The sequence below is a fragment of the Crotalus tigris genome, unplaced genomic scaffold (assembly GCF_016545835.1).
Source record: "Crotalus tigris isolate CLP2741 ecotype Arizona unplaced genomic scaffold, ASM1654583v1 scf7180000024340.7048381, whole genome shotgun sequence".
Taxonomy (NCBI): Eukaryota; Metazoa; Chordata; class Lepidosauria; order Squamata; family Viperidae; genus Crotalus; species Crotalus tigris.
Window position 1 is genome coordinate 599,035 of NW_024100510.1, and position 24,858 is coordinate 623,892.

At 41.6% G+C, this 24,858-nt stretch overlaps 1 protein-coding gene across 11 annotated transcripts in view; it reads right to left on the reverse strand.

Annotated features, from left to right (window-relative positions):
• The window catches only part of IQCA1 (IQ motif containing with AAA domain 1), a 230,963-nt gene that overhangs the window by 32,682 nt on the left and 173,423 nt on the right, over positions 1-24,858 (reverse strand). For 5 of the 11 annotated variants that reach the window (XM_039326226.1, XM_039326229.1, XM_039326228.1 and 2 more), the window contains 2 exons: positions 12,030-12,116; positions 10,319-10,496 (listed from right to left, as the gene is read on the reverse strand). The exons of 1 other annotated variant lie outside the window; for it this stretch is intronic. In XM_039326226.1, the coding sequence (XP_039182160.1) occupies positions 10,319-10,496; positions 12,030-12,116 (265 nt within the window). Of the gene's footprint in view, positions 1-10,318; positions 10,497-11,975; positions 12,117-14,845; positions 14,970-23,850; positions 23,947-24,858 lie in introns of those variants that run through there. 5 more of the 11 variants (XM_039326231.1, XR_005554642.1, XR_005554640.1 and 2 more) reach the window with 4 other exon arrangements.

Sequence of the window (24,858 nt, forward strand, 5' to 3'; positions counted from 1 at the left end):
ATATATATATATGCTAAAAATATGAACCCTGGGAGTATTCATATCAAAAAATAAAATGAACACCAGGGTAGTAAAACTATAAAAGTTTAATTAAAAAGCGCCAAGCTTTCGCCTTCCCTGCCGGCATCATCAGGGCTAGAGCGCCAGAAAGTGTGAGAGTTTTTTTTTTTTTTATAGGCAAGTCAGAGTCTGCGCCCGGCTCCTCGATCTCGTCACCGGGCCTAATTGATTCAACTGCGCTTGATTGGTTTGCTTCCTCCTATTCCTCTTAGTTACGTGTGTGTTGTCATCTCTCCTCCTTTCTTTCGATTCTGGGATGGGTGGGATGACTCCCCTACCGTTCAAATTATCTCTGTTCTTCAACCCATCCTCCCCATCAGGTTTGAGTGGTAATGTACACCTCCCCTTCCTTTCCCAATCATCCTCCGCTTGGCTGTTCTTTTTGCGATAGCCTTCTCTTTTAACTTTAGTATTTTCTCCTCCCATCCAACTGTCATCTGGGCAATCCTGTAAGTCGTTCTGAGTTGGTTGTGATATGCTGGTGATCTGGGACAGGTTGATGGATTGTTTGTCTACTGGGGGGGCGGTCCCCTGACTGTAATTACATTCAGTCGTCTTACTCCTCCTCCCCCTTTCCTGAGCCTCCTGTGTTCCTTTCGCACGCATTATAATTCGGAGGCTCGGTCTGGGGGAGGTAGTGGAATTACGATCTTCTCGAGTGCTGCCGTGTTTCTCTTTCGCTCTCCTCTCCCTTCTAACGTCGTTCGTGCCCATGTGCGCATCGTGGGGGTCTTCGGAGTCTATGGGTGGAAGGCGCAACAGTTCGGTCTCGTAAATGCCACCCTCTTGCTCATTTTCCCATCCCAATTCACCTCTCCCCCTACTCTCTAAAGCGTCCGTGAGTCCGTCGCTGGCTTCACTCCGCACTTCACACATCCTCAATCCGGCCGTCTCAGCTGAGTGGAGGGGTCGTCTCCTCCTCTCCAGATCGGTTGCCTCGCTTCTTTCCAGGCGCAGGCAGGCTGCCAGATTCATTCTGCTGTTCCTTTGGATCCGTGCTGGTGTTGTAAGAGTGGTAGGAATGCTCCATAATTGTTCTTCCTTATCTGGCCTACACCGAATCAGTTGGGGGGTTGGCATATTCTCCTTGATATTATCAGGGTTGTTATTAGGTCGTCGGTAATGGGCCAGCTGGTTAGTCACACTCCACGATCTTAACGCCATATATGCTGGACACAGGTCAACATGCCGATTAATAGAGCTGTTATTAGAGAGCCACGCCTCCCTAAGTAGGCGGCCTCCCTTGGTATTGTCACTTGCCAGCACGCTAACTTCACTGAAATTGAATCTATGGCCCAATTCTGCCATGTGAGCCCATATCTGGGAATATTGGTCCCCCCTTCTTACTGCCAATTTATGCTCGTGGACCCTGGTCTTTACCCGTTTGGCAGTCTCCCCAACATAGTTACATGGGCAGTCCATACAATCAATCTTGTATATGACTGCCGATCTTTCCATGCTGGGGAGCGGGTCCTTAGGGCGCATGATGGCTGCTCGTAGCGTTTGGTTTGGTTTGTGCGCTACTTGTATGTTGTATGGTGCCAAGATTCTCGCTGTAGCCTCTGAGATATTATGGATATAGGGGAGGGTAACTCGTGTGGTTGTCTGGGGTGTGGGTTCTTGGGGTGCAGGGTTATTCCGGGGTTCAGATGATTTATTGAACCGGTTAACAAATTTTGCCGGATACCCGTTGCGCTTACATATTTGGAAAAGATGGTTTCTCTCCTCCCTCTTTGCTTTGGCAGTGCTGCAATGTGATTCCACACGTTTAAATAGGGTTTTAACACAGCTGGCTTTATGGGCTGTTGGATGGTTGCTCTCAAAATGGAGAATCCTATCCGTACATGTTGATTTTCGGTATACCCTCAGGCATCCATCCAGTTGGCGCTGCACCAGTACATCCAAGAATGCTAATGTGCCCTGATTTTCTTCCTCCATGGTGAACTGGATGTCTGGGTATACCGAATTCAAAATGCCCATAAAGTCAGTCTTGTGTTGCTTCTTGACGACTACAAACGTGTCGTCCACATAGCTGAGCCAAGTGGCTGAGCGTACGTATCTGCCACTTGACCAGTAATAGTAATACCACTGTGAGATCGGCAGATGAGTTCCTCAATAAAATTAGGGCCCTGAGGGTGGAGGAAAATGAACTCATGGTCTCCTTTGATGTGGTCTCTTTATTTACTTCTATCCCGCAAGAACTTGCAATTACAGCTTTAAGAGACCGGTTGAATCAAGGAGACCAGGAACAACATCAGAACTCCCTCCAGACAGAAGACCTTATAAAATTGATGGGAGTCTGCTTAAACACCTACTTCACCTTTCAGGGCACCATATTTGAACAGATCAAGGGAACTCCAATGGGGTCGCCGATCTCCAGCGTAATAGCAGAGGTGGTGCTCCAACGTTTAGAACACATAGCGATGGCCCAATACCAACCTAAGTTTTGGGCCCGCCCACGTTTGTAGTCGTCAAGAAGCAACACAAGACTGATAGCTAACAGAGTGGGAGAGAACCCGTGGCTTAGAGGTTATAACATCTGCCTAACATGCAGATAGCCCAGGTTCGAATCTCAGAAGAGTAAGTTTGGCTGATGAGAGTTAAAGGAACTCGAAATAGCTATACCATTCTCTCTTTATTCTTTGTTAGCAAAACCTAAATATATATATATATATATGTATTTATATACATACATACATACACAGTGGGGCAAAAAAGTATTGAGTCAGCCACCAATTGTGCAAGTTCTCCCACTTAAAAAGATGAGAGAGGCCTGTAATTGTCATCATAGGTAGACCTCAACTATGAGAGACAAAATGAGAAAACAAATCCAGACAAGTGGGAGAACTTGCACAATTGGTGGCTGACTAAATACTTTTTTGCCCACTGTGTGTGTATGCACGTATGTGTGTATGTATGTATGTGTGTGTGTATATGTATATGTATGTGTGTGTGTGTGTGGTGTATGTATGTATGTATGTATGGGTGTGTATATATATATATATATATAATATATATATATATATATATATATATATATATATATAAAATAAAATGAGCACCAAGGTAGTTAAAACTATAAAAGTTTAATTTAAAAACGTCAAGCTTTCGCTGTCACCTGCCGGCATCATCAGGCCTTATAATGAACCACAGACGCTACCAAACATTATCTGGGAGTGAAAGGGAAGCCCTGAGCCAACTTAAAAAAGATGACACTATTGTCATACTTCCGGCAGATAAGGGGAGGGCAACTGTTGTCATGGACAAGGTGGTGTATATTAATAAGGCGCTGGAATTGCTCAATGACAGTACTGCATATAAGGTAGTTAATAAAGACCCCACAACTACACTCAGGAACCATACCAACAAGCTTCTTGATGACTTAAAATGGAATAGGAGGATGGGTGAAGACGTGTTGAGAAGGGTACGTCCTGGTGACTCAGCTCTTGCCAGGTTCTATGGGCTACCCAAGATACACAAACCCAACGTCCCCCTCCGTCCTATTGTCATGTTTAGGGGCACCCCTACCTCTGAATTGGCCAAGTGGCTGAGCGTACGCATCAGCCACCTGGCCAACAATAGTAACACCACTGTGAGATCGGCAGACGAATTCTTAAATAAAATTGGAGCCCTGAGGGTGGAGGAAGACGAACTTATGGTTTCTTCTGATGTGGTTTCCTTGTTTACTTCCATCCCGTAAGACCTTGCGGTCACGGTCCTAAGAGACCGATTGGACCAAAGAAACCCGGAACAACATCAGGACTCCCTCCAGACGGAAGATCTTATAAAACTGGTGGGAGTCTGTTTAAAGACTTACTTCACCTTTCAGGGCACTATATTCGAACAAATTAAGGGAACACCAATGGGGTCTCCGATCTCCAGTATAATAGCAGAGGTGGTGCTCCAACGGTTAGAACACATAGCGATGGCCCAGTACCAACCAAAATTTGGGGCCCGCTATGTGGACAGCACGTTTGTAGTCATCAAGAAGCAGCACAAGACTGACTTTATGGGCATTTTGAATTCGGTATACCCAGACATCCAATTCACCATGGAGGAAGAAAATCAGGGCTCGTTGGCATTCTTAGATGTATTAGTTCAACGCCAACTGGATGGATCTCTGACCACCAGGGTATACCGAAAGGCAACTTGTACGGATAGGGTTCTCCATTATGAGAGTAACCATCCGACAGCCCATAAAGTCAGTTGTGTTAGAACCTTATTCAAATGAGTAGAGTCACATTGCAGCACTGCCAGAGCAAAGAAGGAGGAAAGAAACCACCTTTTCCAGATATGCAAGCGCAATGGGTACCTGGTAAGATTCATCAATCGGCATAGTATACCATCTGAATCCCGGAGTAACCCACCACCTGACGAACCAGTGCCACAGACAACACGTGTCATCCTCCCCTATATCTGCAATGTCTCAGAGGCAACAGCAAGAATCCTAGCGCCATATAACATAAAAGTAGCACACAGACCCAATCAAACGCTATGTGCCGCTATTATGCGCCCCAAGGACCCGTTCCCTAGCATGGAAAGGTCGGCAGCCATATATAAGATTGATTATATGGACTGCCCATGCAACTATGTTGAGGAGACTTCCAAACGAGTGAAGACCAGGGTCCATGAACACAAACTGGCAGTGAAAAGGGGCGAGCAGCACTCCCAGATATGGGTACATATGGCGGAATTGGGCCACCGCTTTAATTTTAACGAGGTATGCATCTTGGCAAGTGACAATACAAAGGGAGGCCGGCTGCTCAAAGAAGCATGGCTCTCCAATAGTGACTCCATTAACCGGCACATTGACCTCTGCTCGGCACATTTGGCATGTTCAGTAGAGAAACCAAGGAAGATATGCCAATCCCCCGACAAATTGTGGATAACCTAGAGGGGAAAGAGCAACATCCGAAAACCCCCACCACCCCCACAGTACTGACGTGCTTCCAAAAGGCTAGGAGGGCGGTGAAAATCAAAGCCCAGAATCCCCGTATTATGGACACCGGGGACATCCCAATTGGTGCGCAGGAAAACATTGCAGATGGAGATGGGAGGAGATTATCAGGATTGACACCTCACTTACAGCTTGAGAGAAAGCAGCTGACCGATCCAAAGAAGACGGGACGACTCCCCCGACCAGCAACACCAACTGAATCGGGAACACATGGAGCATACAGTGCTGAGTGTAATGATGAGTGGATGGATATCCCGAGGAGCAGGGAGAAGAGTGAACCCAGACAGAAGAACACGTGGGGGGGTGGGGCTTGTGAAATCATCTTACCGCACCCCGTATCGGCAGCACCCATTGACTCTAAAGACTTGTACCACACGCATGCAAGAACGAGAAGCATTGGAGGCAGGAGGGGAGCAGAAGAGGAACGTCACGACGTTCGAGGAGACCATAATCCCACCTCCCTCCGCTTCGGTGATCCCGATTGTAACGTGTGGAGGAAGGATGCAGAAGACAAAAAAAGGGGGGGAGGGGCATGATGATTATGCATGACCATACTTACGAGACTTATCACATGGATAAACAGCTTACCGAACTACTCCAATTTACTGCTGTAACCCAGGCAGCCCAGAATGTTACACATGACCATCTTAGTAACAACTGGGCACGAGGGGGAGGCGTTAGGGAAGAAAGGGAAAGCACTCATAGAGAGAATATCTACATGGATGTGGATTGGAAAAAGAGGAAAGGGAAATGCAAACCACCATACAAACCTGAGGGAGAGAATGGATCAAAGGAGGGGGGCAACCAGGGAGATAGGGAGGTTGCCCCATCCACCCTAGAATCCAAGGAAAAGAAGGCAAATGAGGACATACACGTAGATAAGGGGTGCAGGAAGAAACGGATCACCAGAGTACAATCTATCCAATTAGGTCCGATAACGAGATCAAGGAGCCAGGTGCAGACTCTGGCTTGCTTATAAGAGACTCTCCCACTCTCTGGCGTTTTAAGCCCTGATGATGCCGGCAGGTGACGGCGAAAGCTTGGCGTTTTTAAATTAAACTTTTATAGTTTTAACTAACTTGGTGCTCATTTTATTTTAAACATGAAAATACCTAGAGTTCATATTTATAATATTATTACTCATGGATTATGTGTATGTATGTATGTGTGTGTGTGTGTGTGTGTGTATATATATATATATATATATATATATATATATATATATTTGTTTTCTGAGGTTTTCACGGGTGTTTGTATGTAGGTCTTTGGTTGTTCGGGTTTTCTCCCGCGTAAAATTGGAAGTGTCTTGGCGACGTTTCGACGAAGTCCCATTCGTCATCTTCAGGCTGGTGTTTTCAGCTTCGTGCTTCGAGCAGTGAAGCTGAAAACACCAGCCTGAAGATGATGAATGGGACTTCGTCGATATATATATATGCTGGAAAATTTGCATAAAAATACGACTCCTGGGCATGTCTATGGTACAAATAAAATACGAACACTAGGAGAGTATAAATATAAAAATATACTTTACTAAAAGCTGCCAAGCTTTCGTTTGGAAACTCCAAACATCATCAGGGCTAAGGAGCCAGTAAACAATGATGACTTAAATGGGTTTTGCCGGCATCTGCACCCGGCTCATGGACCGCGTCACCGGTCCCGGCCGGTTAATTAGTGTTCCAGATGTTTCTTTATTACTCTCCTTACGCTTCCTTCTATGGTTCTTCCGGATCATTCCTTCCACTATCTCATTACTGGTATTCATCTCCTCCACCACCCCTTTATCCTTATTTCCTTCCATATCACTGACCCTCCTCCCCTTTTTGTTTTCATTCTCCACCCTGGGGGCATCTGTTTCTCCTCTATCAGTGTTACAAGCTTCCCTGGGCTCACCGACGCTCCCCCCCACACACGCTTTTCCCAATCCCTGCTCCACACCCTTTCTTCTCACTCTTCCACTGTCATGAGTAACTTTCATACGGGTGTTACATATTTGGGGGTCTATGCCCTCCTCCTCTGTCCTGGCAATCTTCGTGTCGACAGTTCTCCACCGTTCCATTTGTTTGCTGCGTGATCGGGTGCTTACCCCGTCTCTCAATTCATCCCTCCTCCTATCGCACGCTCTTCCCCATTGCTGATAGGAACGGTATTCAGGCGGACACCAGGTCTCCAGATCTCTGCATTCTGATTCCCCGCGTTCTCACTCCCCTCTTCTGTGTTCGTCTTTGGTACATTTATATATGGTACATTTTATTTGTACCATATAGATAGATAGATAGATAGATAGATAGATAGATAGATAGATAGATAGATAGATATATCTATATATCTATATCTATATATATATAGATATAGATAGATATAGATAGATATAGATAGATATATATATATATATACCCTGGGTAAATTCATCTTCTAAGTAACCAGTAAAAAATGTGAACACCAGGAATATTATAAACTAAAAAAGTTTAATACCATCACCAATCACCAAGCTTTCGTCAGAGACTCCTGACATCGTCAGGGTTAATGCTGGTCTATGGGAGAGTTCCTTCTGAAACAGAAGGACCCGGGACAGCAACAGGACTCCCTCCAAACTGATGATCTGGTGAGGCTTCTGGAGGTGTGTCTGAAAACCTTTTTCACGTTCCGGGACACCATGTTTGAGCAGGTCAAAGGAACACCCATGGGGTCCCCGATCTCTAGCGTCATAGTGGAGGCTGTGTTGCAACAGTAAGAGCACGTGGCGATGGCCCAGCACCAGCCTAAGTTCTGGGCCCACTACGTTGATGACACATTTGTAGTCATCAAAAGGAGTCAAAAGGCTAGCTTCGTGGGGATACTCAATTCAGTATGCCCCGATATTCAATTCACGGAGGAGGAGAGCCAGGGGAGGTTGGCGTTCTTGGACGTATTGGTCTACCGCCAACCAGACAGAACCCTGAGCACGAGGGTATACCGAAAACCCACGCATACGGACAGAATCCTACATTAGGCAAGTAACCATCCTGTAGCCCACAAAGTTAGCTATATAAGAACACTATTTAGATGGGTAGGCTCCCATTGCAGCATGGCCAAAGCTAAAAGGGAAGAAAGAAACCACCTCTTCCGCATATGTAGACGCAACGGCTACCCAACTAAGTTTGTCAGGCGCTATAGTATACCACCCAAACCCCGGGAGAACCCACAGATAGAGGAACTCCCATCACAGACGACCCGTGCTACCCTCCCCTACATCAACAATGTCTCTGAGGTGACGGCCAGGCTGCTAGCACCTCACAAGGTGAAGGTGGCCCATAGATCCGATCAAACATTACGGTCCAAAGTGATGCGACCCAAGGACCTCCTCCCCAACACTGAAAAATCAGCGATTGTGTACAGGATCAATTGCAAAGATTGCTCCAGCAATTACGTGGGAGAAACCTCTAAAAGAGTGAAGATGAGGGTCCACAAACATAAATTAGCCGTAAAAAGGGGGTAACAGTACTCCCAGGTCTGGGTGCATATGGCGGAGTCTGGGCATTGTTTTGATTTTGACAACGTACGCATTCTGGCCAGCGACAACACGAAAGGGGGCCGGCTACTTAAGGAAGCCTGGCTCTTAGACAGAGACTCTATTAACCGGAATGTTGACCTGTGTCCAGCACATCTGACATTAAGGGCATGGAGCACATGTGATCGCCCACCCCTATGGAGGTGCCCTGGGGTGATACCGTGCATCCCTAGGGAGGAAACCACGGAGGGGGTGAACCCCTCCCCCAAAAAACGGCCTATGAACAGCCAGGGAGGTAACCAACAATCAAGGGGCTCCCCCACCCCGAGAGCATGCACTCGCTCCCAAACAGCAAGGGAATGATTGCGCGATGAAAGAAGGGCAGCCAGTGAATGGGGGATTACCCCCAACCCCCCCGGAACTCCCAGGGGGAAGGACACCCCCTACAAATATCCAGGTGGAAACTAACCCACGGCCAAGGAGACCCCCATCCCGGGGGTCTCGGGGATGTGCACATGCTCCTGGAGGGCAAGGGAACTGCCAGAGATGGAAGGGTGGCGACCAGTGGCTGGAGATCCCTCCGTGCCCCCTGCAGCTGCTGAGAGGATTCACACTTTCCAATGAGACTTCGGATTGCCCAATTGACGGCACTTGGGGCTCCACCGTGGACGATGGAGCGCAGAAAAAGAATTGGACTAAGAACGACGTGAAAGACCAACCCAGAGCGGTGATGATCCAGCCATACCCGGAAAGGAGGATGGCCACACCAGCCTGCCCCACATTGATGGCCCACCGGCGGAAACAACGGAGCGTCACTTGAAACGCTCGGGAAGATACGGAGGTTGAGAACACTAAGAACGGGGGGGAAAAGAAAACAGAGGCTGAATGGGGTGGAAGTTATAGAAAGGACCATCAGGTTGATGGAGGGCAAGGAACGAAGGAGCTAGGTACACAACCCCAAAAAAGGAGGGTGGACAGGGGGCTAGCGAGGAGGAAGGCGTTCGTGGCACCCAATTTGGAGCAGAGATCGAGAGCACCAGAAATGGGCACAGGGAGGAGGCAGATGCCAGGCGATATAGCAACCCCAGGAATGGGGACTGCGCAGACAAAGGGGGGGGGGAGTGGGAAGTACGGGACAGGGGGAAAGGTTGAGGATACAGCTCCACAGGATAAGGGATGACAACTGAAAGTGAGTAAGGAGCAGGGGAAGGAGGAAGGGGGTAGAGAATGCATTGCAACAGGACAGCTGGGGCGAGGGCAGAGGGAGCATGAAAGGAGGGAAAAGCTCAGAGATACGGAGGACTTGACCAGCCAAAAAAAGGGGGGAGAGAACTTCCCCAACCCAGGACCATGTGGGGCAGAAGTGAGCAGTAGCATACACACAGGCAGGGGAGGCAAGAAAAGAGGAGCCATCGATGCGAAAGCCATAATTAGAACGCAGTCAAACGAATTAGGACCTGTGACGAGGTCCAGGAGCCGCGTGCAAATGGCGGTTTGCCTATAAAGGAACTCTCCCATAGACCAGCATTAACCCTGACGATGTCAGAAGTCTCTGATGAAAGCTTGGTGATTGGTGATGTTATTAACCTTTTTTAGTTTATAATATTCCTGGTGTTCACGTTTTTTACTGGTAACTTAGACGATATATATATATATATATGTGTGTGTGTGTGTGTGTGTGTGTGTGTGTGTATAAATGAATGTATGATTCTGAGATTCAGTATTGAATTTCCAAGTAACAAACTTAATGCATAAATACTTTTTAAAATTTTAAGGTAGTTTTGCAAAAACTAGTTCTATTTTCATGTACTTGCCAAATCTTGAAGCATAGTCCGGCCGCGGCACCAAAATTATTTTCTTATAAACTTTGCAAAATGGTTTGATGTCTGCATCAAATGGCCTGTTAGTGGTTCCAATGATTAAAATTCGATCTTCAGTTTTTAGAGTTTTCAAAATTTTGGGAAGTTGTTTTTTCAAACGTTTAGGTTCCATCTTCCAGAACAAACACAAATATAAGCAATCTTAAATTTGATCAAGCATGATATATAGGATTTTTATTTGGAGCTATCCATTCCAAAACAAACTTACTTGACTTCACAGTAACAAAAGAAATATGCAGTGGTAGATTTCACACACATTAAATCAATGTCATTTGTTTAAATTAAGCTAAGCAATATAATTAGTAATACAGACACATAGATTTGTGTATTATAGAATGGATTACCAACTTTGTATTATAAATGTTTTGAGGATCAACCTCTTCAACCACTTCAGAAAGTGATGAATTTTCTTTTACAGGAAGATGCAGTGCCAGAGTTGTGGAAAGAAGCAATACTGCATTACAACTAAAGAAAATAGATCTTAACTTCCAGATTTAACTTCTACTATATATTTATACATAAACTGTATTTGCATTTAAATTTTTATATATTTATATTCAGCTGCATATATATGTTGAAAGTTGTCATTTATTAACATCTATTGGACCCAAAAATATTAGTGGTCATCTATTATGTATTCTGCTTTTATAACCTTTGTATGTAAAATTGCAAAAGGCACTTTAAACTAAAGTAAATACCTTGAGATATCTATGAATTCTATGAATCTGCAGGTAAATAATAAAAAAATGTAGTGATGGATTATAGTTCATTTAAGTATAGCATCTGCCATAATATAAGCTTAAGTTTCTTTTGCAGTTTTGGATATAAGATTTACAAAATATATCAAACATCAATATATACTGTTACAAAAACACACAGATTGTAAAGAAACTTAACAATGTTTATCAGTGTGGCAAACATTTTAGTCAGCAGAGGGCAGCAATCACATCATAGCCAGTTTAAACATTTCTGTCATTTTACAAAGTATGATTCTTTAGGTATTAAACCCTGGAACTTTTTAAAATAATTTCTTAAATTTAGAGCAAATGGTAATACTTTGGATCAAGACTACCTTTTGATTAGTAGACTACTGATTGGCAAATAGTTTATCACAAATATGAATTAAAAATAGATTAAGAGAAATAAGAAATAATAAAACAGTTGCATAATGGGAACTCACATATTATAAACATAAGAATAATCAAGTCTAAATTCCTTTTTTTACTCATTATGATTCAATGATTAATTTTAAAATTTGATCATAGCACAGTGTTGCAAAATTAATAATGCCAGACTTTTCAGGAATTGTAATTAATTCTATTTAAACATGTGATCAATTTAAATTTGCTTTGACTTCTTATTTGCTGTTAACATTGATTTGGTCTTGTTTTTATTGTGCCTAGTTAAAATTATGTGTTAATCAGAAATTATTTACATTTCTTCAACAAGAATATATATTTCTAACAATAAACATAATCCTGTTTGCATTTATTATTATATAATTACCATGCAATAGATTTATGACTAATTGATGTTGTGTGTTCCAAAACCATAAACAAATAAATAAGTAAATGAATGAATGAAAATCTACCAATTATATGCTATGCTGCCTGTTTGCTTGTACCATATATAAAAAAGGATTTACCTCTTTTTCAGTTTTAGGTACTTTTCTGTAGAATGTTTTTTCTGTGTCTCCAATCCATATAACTGAAGGCTGTAACTGTTTAGCAACCTAGGAGATTAAAAAAGGGTTTTTTTTTTGAAATAAAGAGTAGTTTGCCTATTTTTTAATTTTCCAGCCTAATCTTCTGGTGGTCTCCCAGCCAACTACTAACCAGTTCTGACCTTCCAGTAGAAAGAAATGTCTGTAACTCTTTGCTTGCAGACATTTCATTACATTTCACTACCCAACTAAGCAACATCATAGGCTTGATGTGCCTGCAAGCAAACAACCAAGAGTACCGAGAACTCCAGAGTTCTGAAGTTGCTTAATTTTTTTCCAGATTTTCTAGATGCTGTCACTTGCTGTAACCATCAAGGTATTAAGAGTAGATCTGAAAATTTAGATGAGAAATTTTATTCATATTCACCCCTACCTTCCACTCTGTTTCCAAACACCATGAAAAGTTGACCTCTTCCATCTATAATAAATCCTCTCAACAAGTGGAAAAAAAGATACTCTTTGCATGCATAGACCAATTTTGACCACAAACATTAATAGGAATCCATCAACTATAAGAAATGTTGTTGCAAAGTGGGCTCAGTAGCTTCAATGACCCAGACAGCAATGTCAATAAGGTCATAGGAGAAATCAGAAAGTTGGTTTTGGTAGAAAATGGCAGATGGCTCTGTGAAAAGCAGAGTTAATTACCAGGGTGAATGAAGAGCTGGTGAATAGACCATCTCTTCAAAACCTTTGCAGACTAGGAGAGCATAGGACACAGGTCGGCAACCTGCGGCTCCGGAGCCGCATGCGGCTCTTTGAGCCTTCCCCTCTGGCTCCCAGCCTCCTCTGCCTTTGCAGAGAGAGAGATAGAGACAGAGAGAGGCAATTGCGCTTCCCTGCTTCTCTCTCTCTCTCTCTCTCTCTCTGTGTGTGTGTGTGTGTGTGTGTTTTTGTGTGTGTGTATGTGTAAAAGAGAGTGTACTCACAGTGTTCTCCGAGGAGCTGAAAAGCTTTCTGGGCGGAGCTCCTCCCTTTGCTGCGTCTCTGCAGGAAGCAGGAAGCAGGAAGGGCAGGAGAGAGCTAGCTAGCCCAGCTAGGCTGACTCAGGAATTCTGGGAGTTGAAGTCCATGAGTCATGAAAGAGACGAGATGGCTTACCCCTGATCTTGTTGGACAATAGCTTGAAGCTTGCCAGGTGAGCAGCAGATAGGAGGGAGGGGAGAAAGAGAGAGAGAGAAAGAGAGAGGGAGGGAGGGAGGGAGAGAGAGGGGGGGGGGAAGAGGAGTGGCAGACCAAGGGCAGATAGAGAGGGAGGGAGGGAGAGAGACAGAGAGAGAGAGAGCGAGAGAGACCCTTTTGACATCTAAAATGAAGATAACACTGCATATATCCTTTTTTTAACCTGTGTGTGTATGTAATTTTATTCTCTTAAAGCATTGTCTTGGTGATCATTGTTTTAATAGTGTGGATATTCCCAAGAGTCATATTTTTACTTTTTTTTAGTGTGTGTGTGTGTGTGTGTGTGTGTGTACACACATACATACATACACACACACACGCGCGCGCGCACACACCTATAATAAAGGTAAAAAAGGATATATGCAGTGTTATCTTCATTTTAGATATCAAAAGGGTTTTGCGGCTCCCGGTGTTTTGTTTTTGGTGGGAAACGGGTCCAAGTGGCTCTTTGAGTGTTTTGGGTTGCCTACCCCTGGCATAGGAGAATGTGTTTTGAAGAGAAGTTTTTTTGTGAGATCACAAAACAGCAGTCCATGTGGGCTTTCAGTACTAGAGACAGCAGAAATAACTGACCTGCTCACAACCAGTCAGCATCTTTCAAAGGATACTAAATTCACAAACTTTCTTTTCTAAATCACATTTGGAAATTGCTTGTTAACTACCTTTCAACTATACTGGTCTATAAGGAGAAAGCCTCAAAAATGAAAGTAATTAATTTTTACCAGAATTGGGTCACTAATAAAGGCAAATTAAGTCCTGGGTATTAATTGGTTCCAGTTTCCAAGATACAGCTTCAGATCAAAATAAATCAAAATTATGAGGCGGATGTGTGATTTATGCTCCATAACTTTTCTGCAAAATGCGATATAGCAATGAGAATGGTACCACAACAATCATTATAAATTTATCTTTTTACTGATAGCAATAACATAACTTTCCATTCATTTATTGTTTTTTTCATGTAACATTTTCATGCTTTTTGGATGAAAAACTGACAAGCTCTAACATCAGACATCACTCTGCAAGAGGTTCCACTGTTGTAATCTGGAGCCCAATAGTTCTGCCTTGCTGTTAGGCAATTCTAAATCTCTGACCAGGTCATTTAGTTCACTCTGTGAAATTAGATGTAGTTCAGGAGGAGCATATGGTGGACTAAAGTTTGGGTTCGTTGACATTGACGGCTCTGGATCAGCTGCATCCTGCTCATTATCTTTATCATCATCTGAGTCTAGAGAGTAGGATTTTGGTGGATCTGGACTTGGGGTACAGGAGGCAGTGCAGAGGGAATGTTTGGATATTCCATGATCCACTTCTTCTTTCTTCAGATCCCTTTTGCAATTGGGGAACCATTCAAAAAGAACAGTTGCTTCTATGATTGGTAGGTTCCCTCCACACCATTGAGTCTGTGAAAGGCATGGACTTTTTCTTCCTGTTTAGCCAATGAAACAGATAAGTTGCACATGTAATGCAACAATAAGGAGGGGCCCAACTCCTTACATTTGAGATGCAAATGTAACCTCACCACAAATGTAGCAGAAGTTATCTGCATTGCTTACATGGTTTCGAGGCATCTTGGCATCTGAGGGAAAATATCATGCAACTGTTCCTTGGAAATGTTAGGCAATGACACTTTCACAAGCCACCAGATATAACTGTATGATGTGTAGATCTGACCAAAACCTTGCAATAAAAGAATAATAAATTACAGTTAGGTAATAATTTTTAGTCTCAAAGTGAAGATAAATTTATACACTTCCATGTGATACCATTTTCATTGTTCTACCATACTTGGACAAGAAGTTACGAGGCATCATAATAAAACATCTCCCTCCCTTGTAGGCAAATATACTTTCCTTCTATAAATCTTTATTGTGATTATATCTTGCAAACTTTAGCCAACCAGCACCTTTATCACCTGTTTTCTAATTCCAAAATATGTAAGAATTAACGCATTTTATCTTGGAGGTTGATAATTTCCCAAAATTTGTAGACCAGTGCTATTAAAGTTCTTTGGATCAACAAGTTTGAAAACACTGAGTGACTCTTCAATTATAATGAAAGAAAATTTGAATCAAAAGTTGAAGAATTTGTTTAAAAAACTGAAATAAACACAAAAAGTTAAATAAGAATTTGATCCTAGAAAATTATACATGGATTGAGGATCCAGATCAATTTGAAATAAGTTTTTGGAATTACAAATATTTCCCATGGGAAATAGATATTTTGGACTTTTGTAAGACAAAACAAAGATAGGCATTTTTAAAAAACTGAACACTAGAGGGAACTGAGAATTAAAGTTAAAGGAGCAAAATACACAAGCCTGATTAACAACTAATTAATTGGGATTTATAGAATGGTATAAACATTTTCACTTTGAATATACTGAAGGACACTTAAAAAAAAATGAAATCAGAAGTTAGTATCAACAATGTCAAAAGCAATGTTTACTTCATGGATAGACTGTGTCCAAAAAAGATCATGGAAGAAATGGCAGATGAGGAACTTTTACTGGAGAAAACTGAAATGGGATTGAAAATGGATCTAAAATTATAGGTTATGAGAATGATATAGAAAAGAATCTCTAACTGAACATACAAAAGAAACTAGTTATTTTAAAAATCAAAGGGGAAATATAAGTAGTTAAAAAAAAAGAATGATCTGGATAATTCTATCAGATTTACAAAAGAGGCTTTGAAGAAACCAGTGAGAAGAAGAAATGAAATCAAATTCTATGACATTATTTGAATGGAGTAAGATCATTAGTAAGAAGGAATCTAAAGCTGGTTTATTTGATGCAGGTTAAAATCAGATATGCTTTTATAAAACTGGCAACCCTTTATGAAAGTTTGGCTAGTGTCTGGACTGAAAAGTTGATGCTTTCTGGATTTGGCTATAGATAAGATATGAGGGATGGGATGCAAAAAATATTGGTTGTAAACTAAGAGGAGATGAAGAGTTACAAAAATTGTTTATACTTGTAATGAAGATTGGAAGTCACTTCATGAATTGGAAACTGCTTTCATGTCTTCCTTCAGTCTTCTCTTCATTCCTTAAGCTAAACATACCTAACTCCTTTACCCGTTCTTCATAGGATTTAGCCTCCAGACCTCTCACCACCATTGTTACCCTTCTTTATACTTTTTCTAGTACTTCAGCATTTGTTTTGTATTGTGGTGACTAGAACTGGATGCAATATTCCAAATGTGACTTCAACAATGGAATATAAAGTGGAATTGGAATTCAATATAAGGCAGGTACAAGTAATAGAATGAAGAAAAAATGAGCGTCTAAGACTTTAAGAAATCTAATTTTAAAAACTTAAGAGAAAGCTTAGGAAGGATAGAAATCTTAAAGGAGAAAAGAAGCTTGGGAAACTCTGAAAATGAGGTTATAAAAGCCCAGTGTAGCACAATACTGAGAAAGAAAAATAAAGAAACCCCAAATGAAACCAGCATATTTACATAAAGAACTCTCTGATAAACTGACAGAGAAAAAGGACAAGTACAAAAAAAGAGGGACACATACATAAATCAGGAGCTGCAGGAGCGTCTGAACAAGTAGAGGAGGAAGAAGTTAAAAAGACCACTCCAGAGGAAGGAGCAAGACCAAGAGACCAGATAATATCACCTAGAAGATTGAGATCCAGATATAATTGAAGTCATGGAGGAGATTGGAATTTTATCAATAAATATAAATGGACTGAACTCTCCCTCAAAGAGGAGAAAAACTTTTACTAGACTACAGAAGTTAAAAATGGACATAATTTGCTTTCAAGAGATACACATTAAGAGACAACATTCTAGAATTCTAGAACAACCGAAAATGGGCAAGCTTTATTTTACACTTGCACTCCAAAAGAAAAGAGGTATAGCCCTCTATATAAAAGAAAAGATGAATCCTAAACAAGAGGGGATAATATTAATGGTGGATATTATGGTCGACCAAAAACAGATATTGATGGTTGCAATATATGCAGCTAATGATAAGCAAGAGCAATTTTATTACCAACTACATAATAAAATAGTGGATTTAAACTACCAAAACCTTTGCATATTGGGAGATGTCAACGCAATAGTAGATCCAACCCAGGACTATAAAAGCCATAAACAAGGGAGAAAAGGGGAAAATACTCTACCCAAGGCCTTTTTTAAAAATGAAAGAAGAATTGTCCATTCAAGATATATGGAGAGAGATGAATCCAGAAAAATCACAATACACATTTTACTCAAATAGGCATAAATCATGGTCTAGAATTAACATGATATGGGCATCCTATGATTTGAAAATGATAATACAAGAGATCGAGATAGAAACCAATGTCTGGCCAGACCATAACCCAATAAAAATGATCTGGAAAGGAACTAAGAAAAAATTAATGACCACTGAAAACAAAATTCAATTGCAAGAAAGTGAAATGCTCGAAAAGAAAAACAGTAACATTTAATGATTGAATTACAAGTGAAATTTAAGATGCAAAAAGAAATATAAAAAGGGCATAAGAACAAACCGCAATGCAGGAACTAAGAATTTCAAGACGAAAACTCTGAAACTAAATTAAGATTCAAAGAGCCACTTGGACCCGTTTCCCACTGAAAACAAAACACTGGGAGCCGCAAAACCCTTTTGACAATCTAAAATGTAGATAACACCGCATATATCCTTTTTACCTTTATTATATATATATATATATATATATATATATATATATACTTTCAGTATTATCTTCATTTTAGATGTCAAAAGGGTCTCTCTCTCTCTCCCTCCCTCCTTCTCTCTCCCTCCCTCTTTCTGCCCTTGGTCTGCCCGTCCTCTTATCCCACTCAATGTGTGTGTGTGTGTGTGTGTGTGAGAGAGAGAGAGAGAGAGAGAGAGGCACTTGTGCTTCCTCTCTCTCTTTCCTTTCTCTTTCTATCTCTCTTTTTCTCTTTCCCCTCTCCCTCTCTCTTTTCTCTCCCTCCCTCCCTCCTTCTTTCTCCAGGTGAGGAGAGAGAGAGAGCGAAAGGAAGAGGGCGCTGAAGGGGTGGGGAGGGGGGCAGGAGGCAGCAGAAGACCCCTGTCGCTGCTGGAGGCACCCAGCTCCACTGCCCGCCGGGCCTGCGGAGACGCCCCGGCTCACGGTCACGTTGGCAGGCCGTCCCACATGCCGCTAGCAGCCACAGGCTCAAGTGGGGGCCACAGGCATCTGTGGAATGCCCTGCCCATCGGCTGCATCACCAAGCCTTCCCTCGCGCTTCCGGCGTCCCCGGGCTTAAGCCACGGGGCATCCACAGACCGCTCCCATCAGCTGTGTCGCCAAACCTTCTCCCACACCGCCGGCGTCCTCAGTCGGAACCAGGGCAATGATCCACCTCCTGCCAGGACCAACGCTGGAGCCTCCTGTGCTGCTGGTAGATCCGTCATGCTGGAGGAGCTAGGGCCACTCGGCATTGCACGATGCTCCCAGTGATCTGCGACCCACCAGCATCACCCAGGGAGCGATGCCCCTGCCGGCCGCTGCCCCAGCTGGGACTGCCACCCGGGGGGCAGCAGGAGAAAGAAGGGGAGGAGGAGGAGGGCAAGAAAGCTGGCGCCAGGCCCCAGGAGGAGGTGCTCCCGTGGGTCTGGCCAGGGCTTTTCTGCTGCTGGTTGGAAAATGCCTCCCCTCTCCCTTTTTCTCCCCCCATCTTCTGCTGACCTCACATTCTTCGCCGACAAAGCAGCCGGGACTCCGGTGCGCCTTCCCAGCCAGCTGGGTCAATGGTCCCGTGGCTGGGGATCACAGGGGCTGCTCTCCCTTGGGGCCGCAGCTTGCAGGAAGGCTGGCCCGCTCAGCTGAGGGTCTGGCAGGCTGCTCCCAACGGGAATCCCAGGGCTTCCCTACGCAGTTCCTCAGCCATGTGCACCTCGGATGGGGCCAGCCAGGGACAGGAACTTCCTGGCCATGCTTCTCCCAGGGGGCGGAGCACCCGGGTGCAGGGCCAATCAGGAGCCCTACAAAGGGGCAAATCCGCATGAGAGAGAGAGAGAGAAAGAGAAGCACAAGTGCCTCTCTCTGTCTCTCTCTGCAAATGGTGGAGGAGGCTCAGAGGTGCAGGGGAAGGCTCAAAAGTATCCCCAAAACTTCTCACTCCATTGCCCCCATATCACCCCCTTTTTGTTCCTTCACCCCCACGTCGCCCCTTTTCGTTCCATCGCCCCCCTGAAAAATGAAATCGCCCCCGGGGGGCCATATCGCCCAGGTTAAGAACCACTGCTTTACAGGCTTGGCTATAACTTATGCTGCTAAAAAGAATAAAGAAAAGGGGTGGGGAGGGGGGCAGGAGGCAGTTAAACTTGAGAGAAGAACTCAAAAAATTGGAACTTGAGCTACAAATTGACCCACAAAAGAAAGCTCTTAAGAAACAAATGGAGATAATAAAACACAAATTAAACTTGGCTGAAATGGATATAATGGCACAGCAGATCAAATGGTCTAAACAGAACTTTTTTGAAAATGCCAATAAGCCGGGAAGATAGTTAGCATACAGGCTAAAGAAAGAAAAAGAAAAAAGATTGATAAATAAGCTACAAGATTCAAAAGGAGAGCTACACTTTCACAATGATGCAATGAAAAAGATTATTAAGGCCTACTACGAGACACTCTATAAGGCAGAGGTGGTTTCTAAAGAGGGAATACAGGCTTATATGAAAGAAAGTGACCTGCCAAAAGTCCCAGAGAACATCCGAAATATACTAAACCGGAAAATATCAGTGATGGAGATTACAGAAGCTATAAAAAGGCAAAAACAAAGACAAGACTCCGGGCCCAGATGGACTTCCTGCAGAATTCTATGTAGCATTACAAGATTTATTAAGCCCGATTTTGAAGGAACTGTGCAATAAAATTTTTTCAGAGACAAAAATACCAAACTCGTGGACGGAAGCTAATATTACTTTGATACCCAAAGAAGACACTGACCCCATACAAATAAAAAACTATAGACCAATATCATTACTAAATGCGGATTATAAAATCTTCGCCTTGATAATAGCAGAAAGAATGAAGAAATTCCTGACTGAATTTATCCACACAGACCAAAATGGTTTTTTTACCTAAAAGACAGATAAAAAAACAACTTAAGGATCATCTTAAAAATCTTGGAATACTATGAAAATCATTCAGGGAGACAGATGGCATTGATATTTCTCAATGCACAAAAAGCTTTTGACAACCTAAACTGGCAATTTATGTTCCAGCAGCTGATGGAAATAGATTTTGGCAACAATTTTATAAATGCAATTCAACCAATCTACAATAAACAAACAGCTATGATACTTTTAAATGGAGACTATACAGAAAGCTTTGATATTAAAAAAGGCACAAGACAAGGATGTCCACTATCCCCTTTGCTATTCATTTTAACATTGAAAGTACTGGCTAGAAATATTAGGCAGGACACGGAAATAAAAGGATTGGAGATAAAAGACCAAAAATATAAATTACAAGCTTTTGCAGATGATTTGGTTTTTATCTTGGAGGAGCCACTAGAAACAACTACTAAATTGTTGCAGAAAATAGAAAAATTTTGAGAAGTGGCTGGTTTGAAAATAAACAGAGAAAAGACTAAGATATTAACAAAAAGCCTAACAAACAGAAAACCCATCTTACAAAAAAGACAAATCTGCAAATAGTCAAAAAAGTGAAATATCTAGGCATTTACTTAACATCAAGATGTACAACACTAAAAGAAGATAACTACGAAAGACTGTTGAAACAAATAAAATTAGATTTGGAAAAGTGGAAAAACCTCCATCATTGCTAGGAAGAATAGCGACAGTGAAGATGAGTGTCCTACCAAAGCTACTCTTCTTATTCCAAACAATCCCTGTAAAATTGGGGAAGATATTTTTTGATGATGTAAATGCAATAATATTAAGATTTATATGGCAAGGGAAAAAAGCATGAATTAAAGTTAAATTGTTACAAGAAGCTAAAGATAATGGAGGATTTGGACTCCCGGATTGGAGACTTTATTATCAAGCAGCCATCTTACCATGGCTCAAAGAATGGATAACGCTAAGAAATAAAAGACTTCTCTACAACTGGGTTGGCATGCCTTTCTGTGGCACGGGAAAAATAAAATACACAGATATTTTCAAAAGCATGCTATAAAGAATGTACTGCTTTTAAAATGGGGGAGAATAAAACAAAAAAAAATTATATTAAAATACCAGAATGGCTTTCAACAATGGAAGCTTTTGCCTACCCAAATTTAATTAATTACGACAAACTTGTTACTTATAGAGACATTTTGGATAAGGATGGAAAACTTAAAGACAGGCAAGACCTACAACAACAAGGTATTGACCTATCATGGTGGCCTTACCTACAAATCCAAACAAGATATAAGAAAGATGTAAAGACAATGGGATTCTATAAAGAACAGATAGAATTTGACCAAATACTCTTGAAAATAGATGAAAATTTGATTAAGAAACTTTATAGATTTCTGCTAAATTGGAAGATGGAAGAATAAGTAAAAGAGACAATGATAATTTGGACAAAAACTTTGGATATTCTATAGACTTAGAAGTTTGGCAAAAGTTATGGGATAGAAATATTAAACTGACTAAAGTAGCTTCATATAAAGAAAATGTATATAAACTGTTTTATAGATGGCACATGACACCAGTAAGGCTAGCGAAAATGTTTCGAATAATTGTTGGAAATGTAAACAAAAGCCAGGCACTTATTACCTTATCTGGTGGGTATGTCCCATGCAAAGAAATTTTGGTCTAAGATTCATATATGGCTGGAAAGGATGACCAAAATACAGATAGAATTTAAGCCAGAATTGTTTTTGTTAGGAATACTAGGACCTAACTATGGGAAAGAGAATGAGTATTTAATATTACGTATATTTACAGCTGTGAGAATAGCATTTGCCCAATATTGGAAAAATGAAAATGTACCACCTGATGAGATCATAATTAGGAAAATTCTAGAATGTGCAGAAATGGACAGACTAACCCTGGAGATTAAAGAGAAAGAAGATTCAGTCTATTTTAAAACGTGGGAAAACTTTTACCAATGGTTAGCAAAACGAGTTAGTCAGATATGATTGTGAAATTTAATAAGATGATTGATGTTTACTGATTAATCGACATGCTCTATAATTATTGTTATTTTTGTTGACTACAGCTACTTATTATCATATTAACTATTCTCATTGAATATCTGTATCCGGATAATAGTTTGCTTGCTAAAGTTTGGAAATGTTATCGGGGGCAACCCCATTGTTGTACCTACCCTCATCCCAACCCCATCCCCGAACCCCCCCCAAATCCCACTACCTATATCGATCCTGTTTTTCCCTATTATAAAACTTGATAAAATATTGTCAAAAAACAAACAAACCCCAAACCCCAGTATTCTAGCAAATAGCCCAAATCTGCAAAAACGAAGTCAGGAAAGCTAAGGTTTAGAATGCACTAAGACTTGCAACAAATATCCCAAAATTTAAAAAAAGTTTCTTTCAACCAGTAAGAAACAAGAAAAAAAGTCAAGGAAATGATCAGTCCACTAATAGGGAAAAATGACAAGGGGGTAACAGGTAATAGGAAGTAAAAAGGAACTGCTTAATTCCTTTTTTGAATCTGTCTTGATGCAAAAAGAAAAAATAATCCAAGTAACCAAAAGCAGCACTGTAGGAATATAGGTCAAAATAGGCAAGAGAATGGTAAGAGGACATCTATTCATTCTAGAAAAGTTCAAATTGCCAGAACCAGGTGGTTTACAACCTAGGGTTCTGAAGGAGTTGGCAGACGTGATCTCGGAACCACTGAACAGAATCTTTCTGAGGTATTGGAGCATGGGGCAAATGCTAGAGGACTGTAAAAGAGCTGATACAGTTCCAATCTTCAAGAAGGAAAAAAAAGTGGATCCAGGAAACTACAGACCAATCAGCCTGACATCAATATTTGGGAAGATCCTGGAAAACATTATCAAGCAATGGATTTATGAATGCCTAGAAACAAGCAAAGCTATTACTAGAAGCCACACTGATTTATAAAAACAGATCGTGTCAGACAAAACCTATTGCATTTTTTGATAAAGTGAGTAAATTAGTGGACCAGAGAAACACTGTGGACATAGTATACTTGGATTTCAGTAAAGCATTTGACAAAGTAGACCACAACCTACTTCTTGGTAAACTAGAAAAGTGTGGGATAGGCAGCATCACCAGCAGATGGATTCGTAGCTGGTTGACCAACCACACCCAATGTGTAGTCCTTAATGGAACTATATCTACATGGCGGGGGGGAGAGGACATGCAGTTGGGAACATCAAAATTCTGACTTAGGCTTCAACATCTTCATAAACAATTTAGATGATCATAAACAATTTAGATGAGGGGATAGAAGGGGAATTCATCAGAACTGCAGATGACAGTAAGCTGGGGGGCAAGCCAACACTTTAGAAGGATCTTGACAGACTTGAACACTGGGCCCTATCCAACAAAATGCAAGTCAGTTGTGGGAAAAGGTCTTACACTTAGGCAAGAAAAACCAAATGTACAGGTATAGAATAGGTGGTACCTACCTCAATAGCAGTAGCTTGAGAGGGAACTAGGAGTCCCAGTGGACAATCACTTAAGTATGAGACATCAGTGTGCCACAGCTACCAAAAAAGCCAGTGCTGCATCAACAGAGGAATAGTATCATATAAAGTGTTAGTAATGCTTCATACTTCATATTGCACTGGTAAGATCACACTTGAAATACTGTGTCCAAAAAAAGATACTGAGATTCCAGAAAGAGTGCAGAGAACAGCAAAAAGATGATTAGAGAACTGGAGGCTAAAGCATATGATGAACAGTTGTGAGAACTGAGTATGTCGAGTCTAATGAAGAGAGGGAATAGAGGTGACATTTTTGAGGGGCTGTCACAGAGAAGAAGTGTCAACTGAAGGCAGACAGGAAATAATGGATGGAAACATCAAAGAGAGATCCAACCTAGAATTAAGGAGAATTTTCCTGTCAATGAGAACAATTAATCACTGGAATGGCTTGCCTCTCAAAGTTGTGGGTGCTCCATCACTGGAGACTGGACAGCCATTTTTGCCAAGGTTCTTTCCAACTCTGTTATTCTGTATTCTAGTATGACATGATCATTCTCCTGCAAAGTCCCTACAACTTCCACTCCTTCAATCATTTAATATTAATAGGAATTAACTCCAGTATAGGAGACCCTCTAGTTCCGTCCTCTAACTTTTGAACAAGAAAATTATCAGCTGGGCACATCAGCTGTTCTATTCATTGTTAATAACCTATGGAAATACTGTGTTGTTTTTGTCATCATCATCATTCAAAATGCAACTTTTATGTGATGTTACAGGTACATTCTAAATCATTTAAAATTAATGTATATGTCATTAGTTTTACAGGGAAATAATCTATATCCTTAGGATGTGTTCACAAATGAGAAAAGTTTAGAGATAATCATGATAATTAACCTTCACCATAAATGTGTGTCATGTGTAACTAACTCCTTAGGGTGCATTGCACATCCCAAATGAAATACATGTCAAGTTCATTCATTTTAGTGGCCT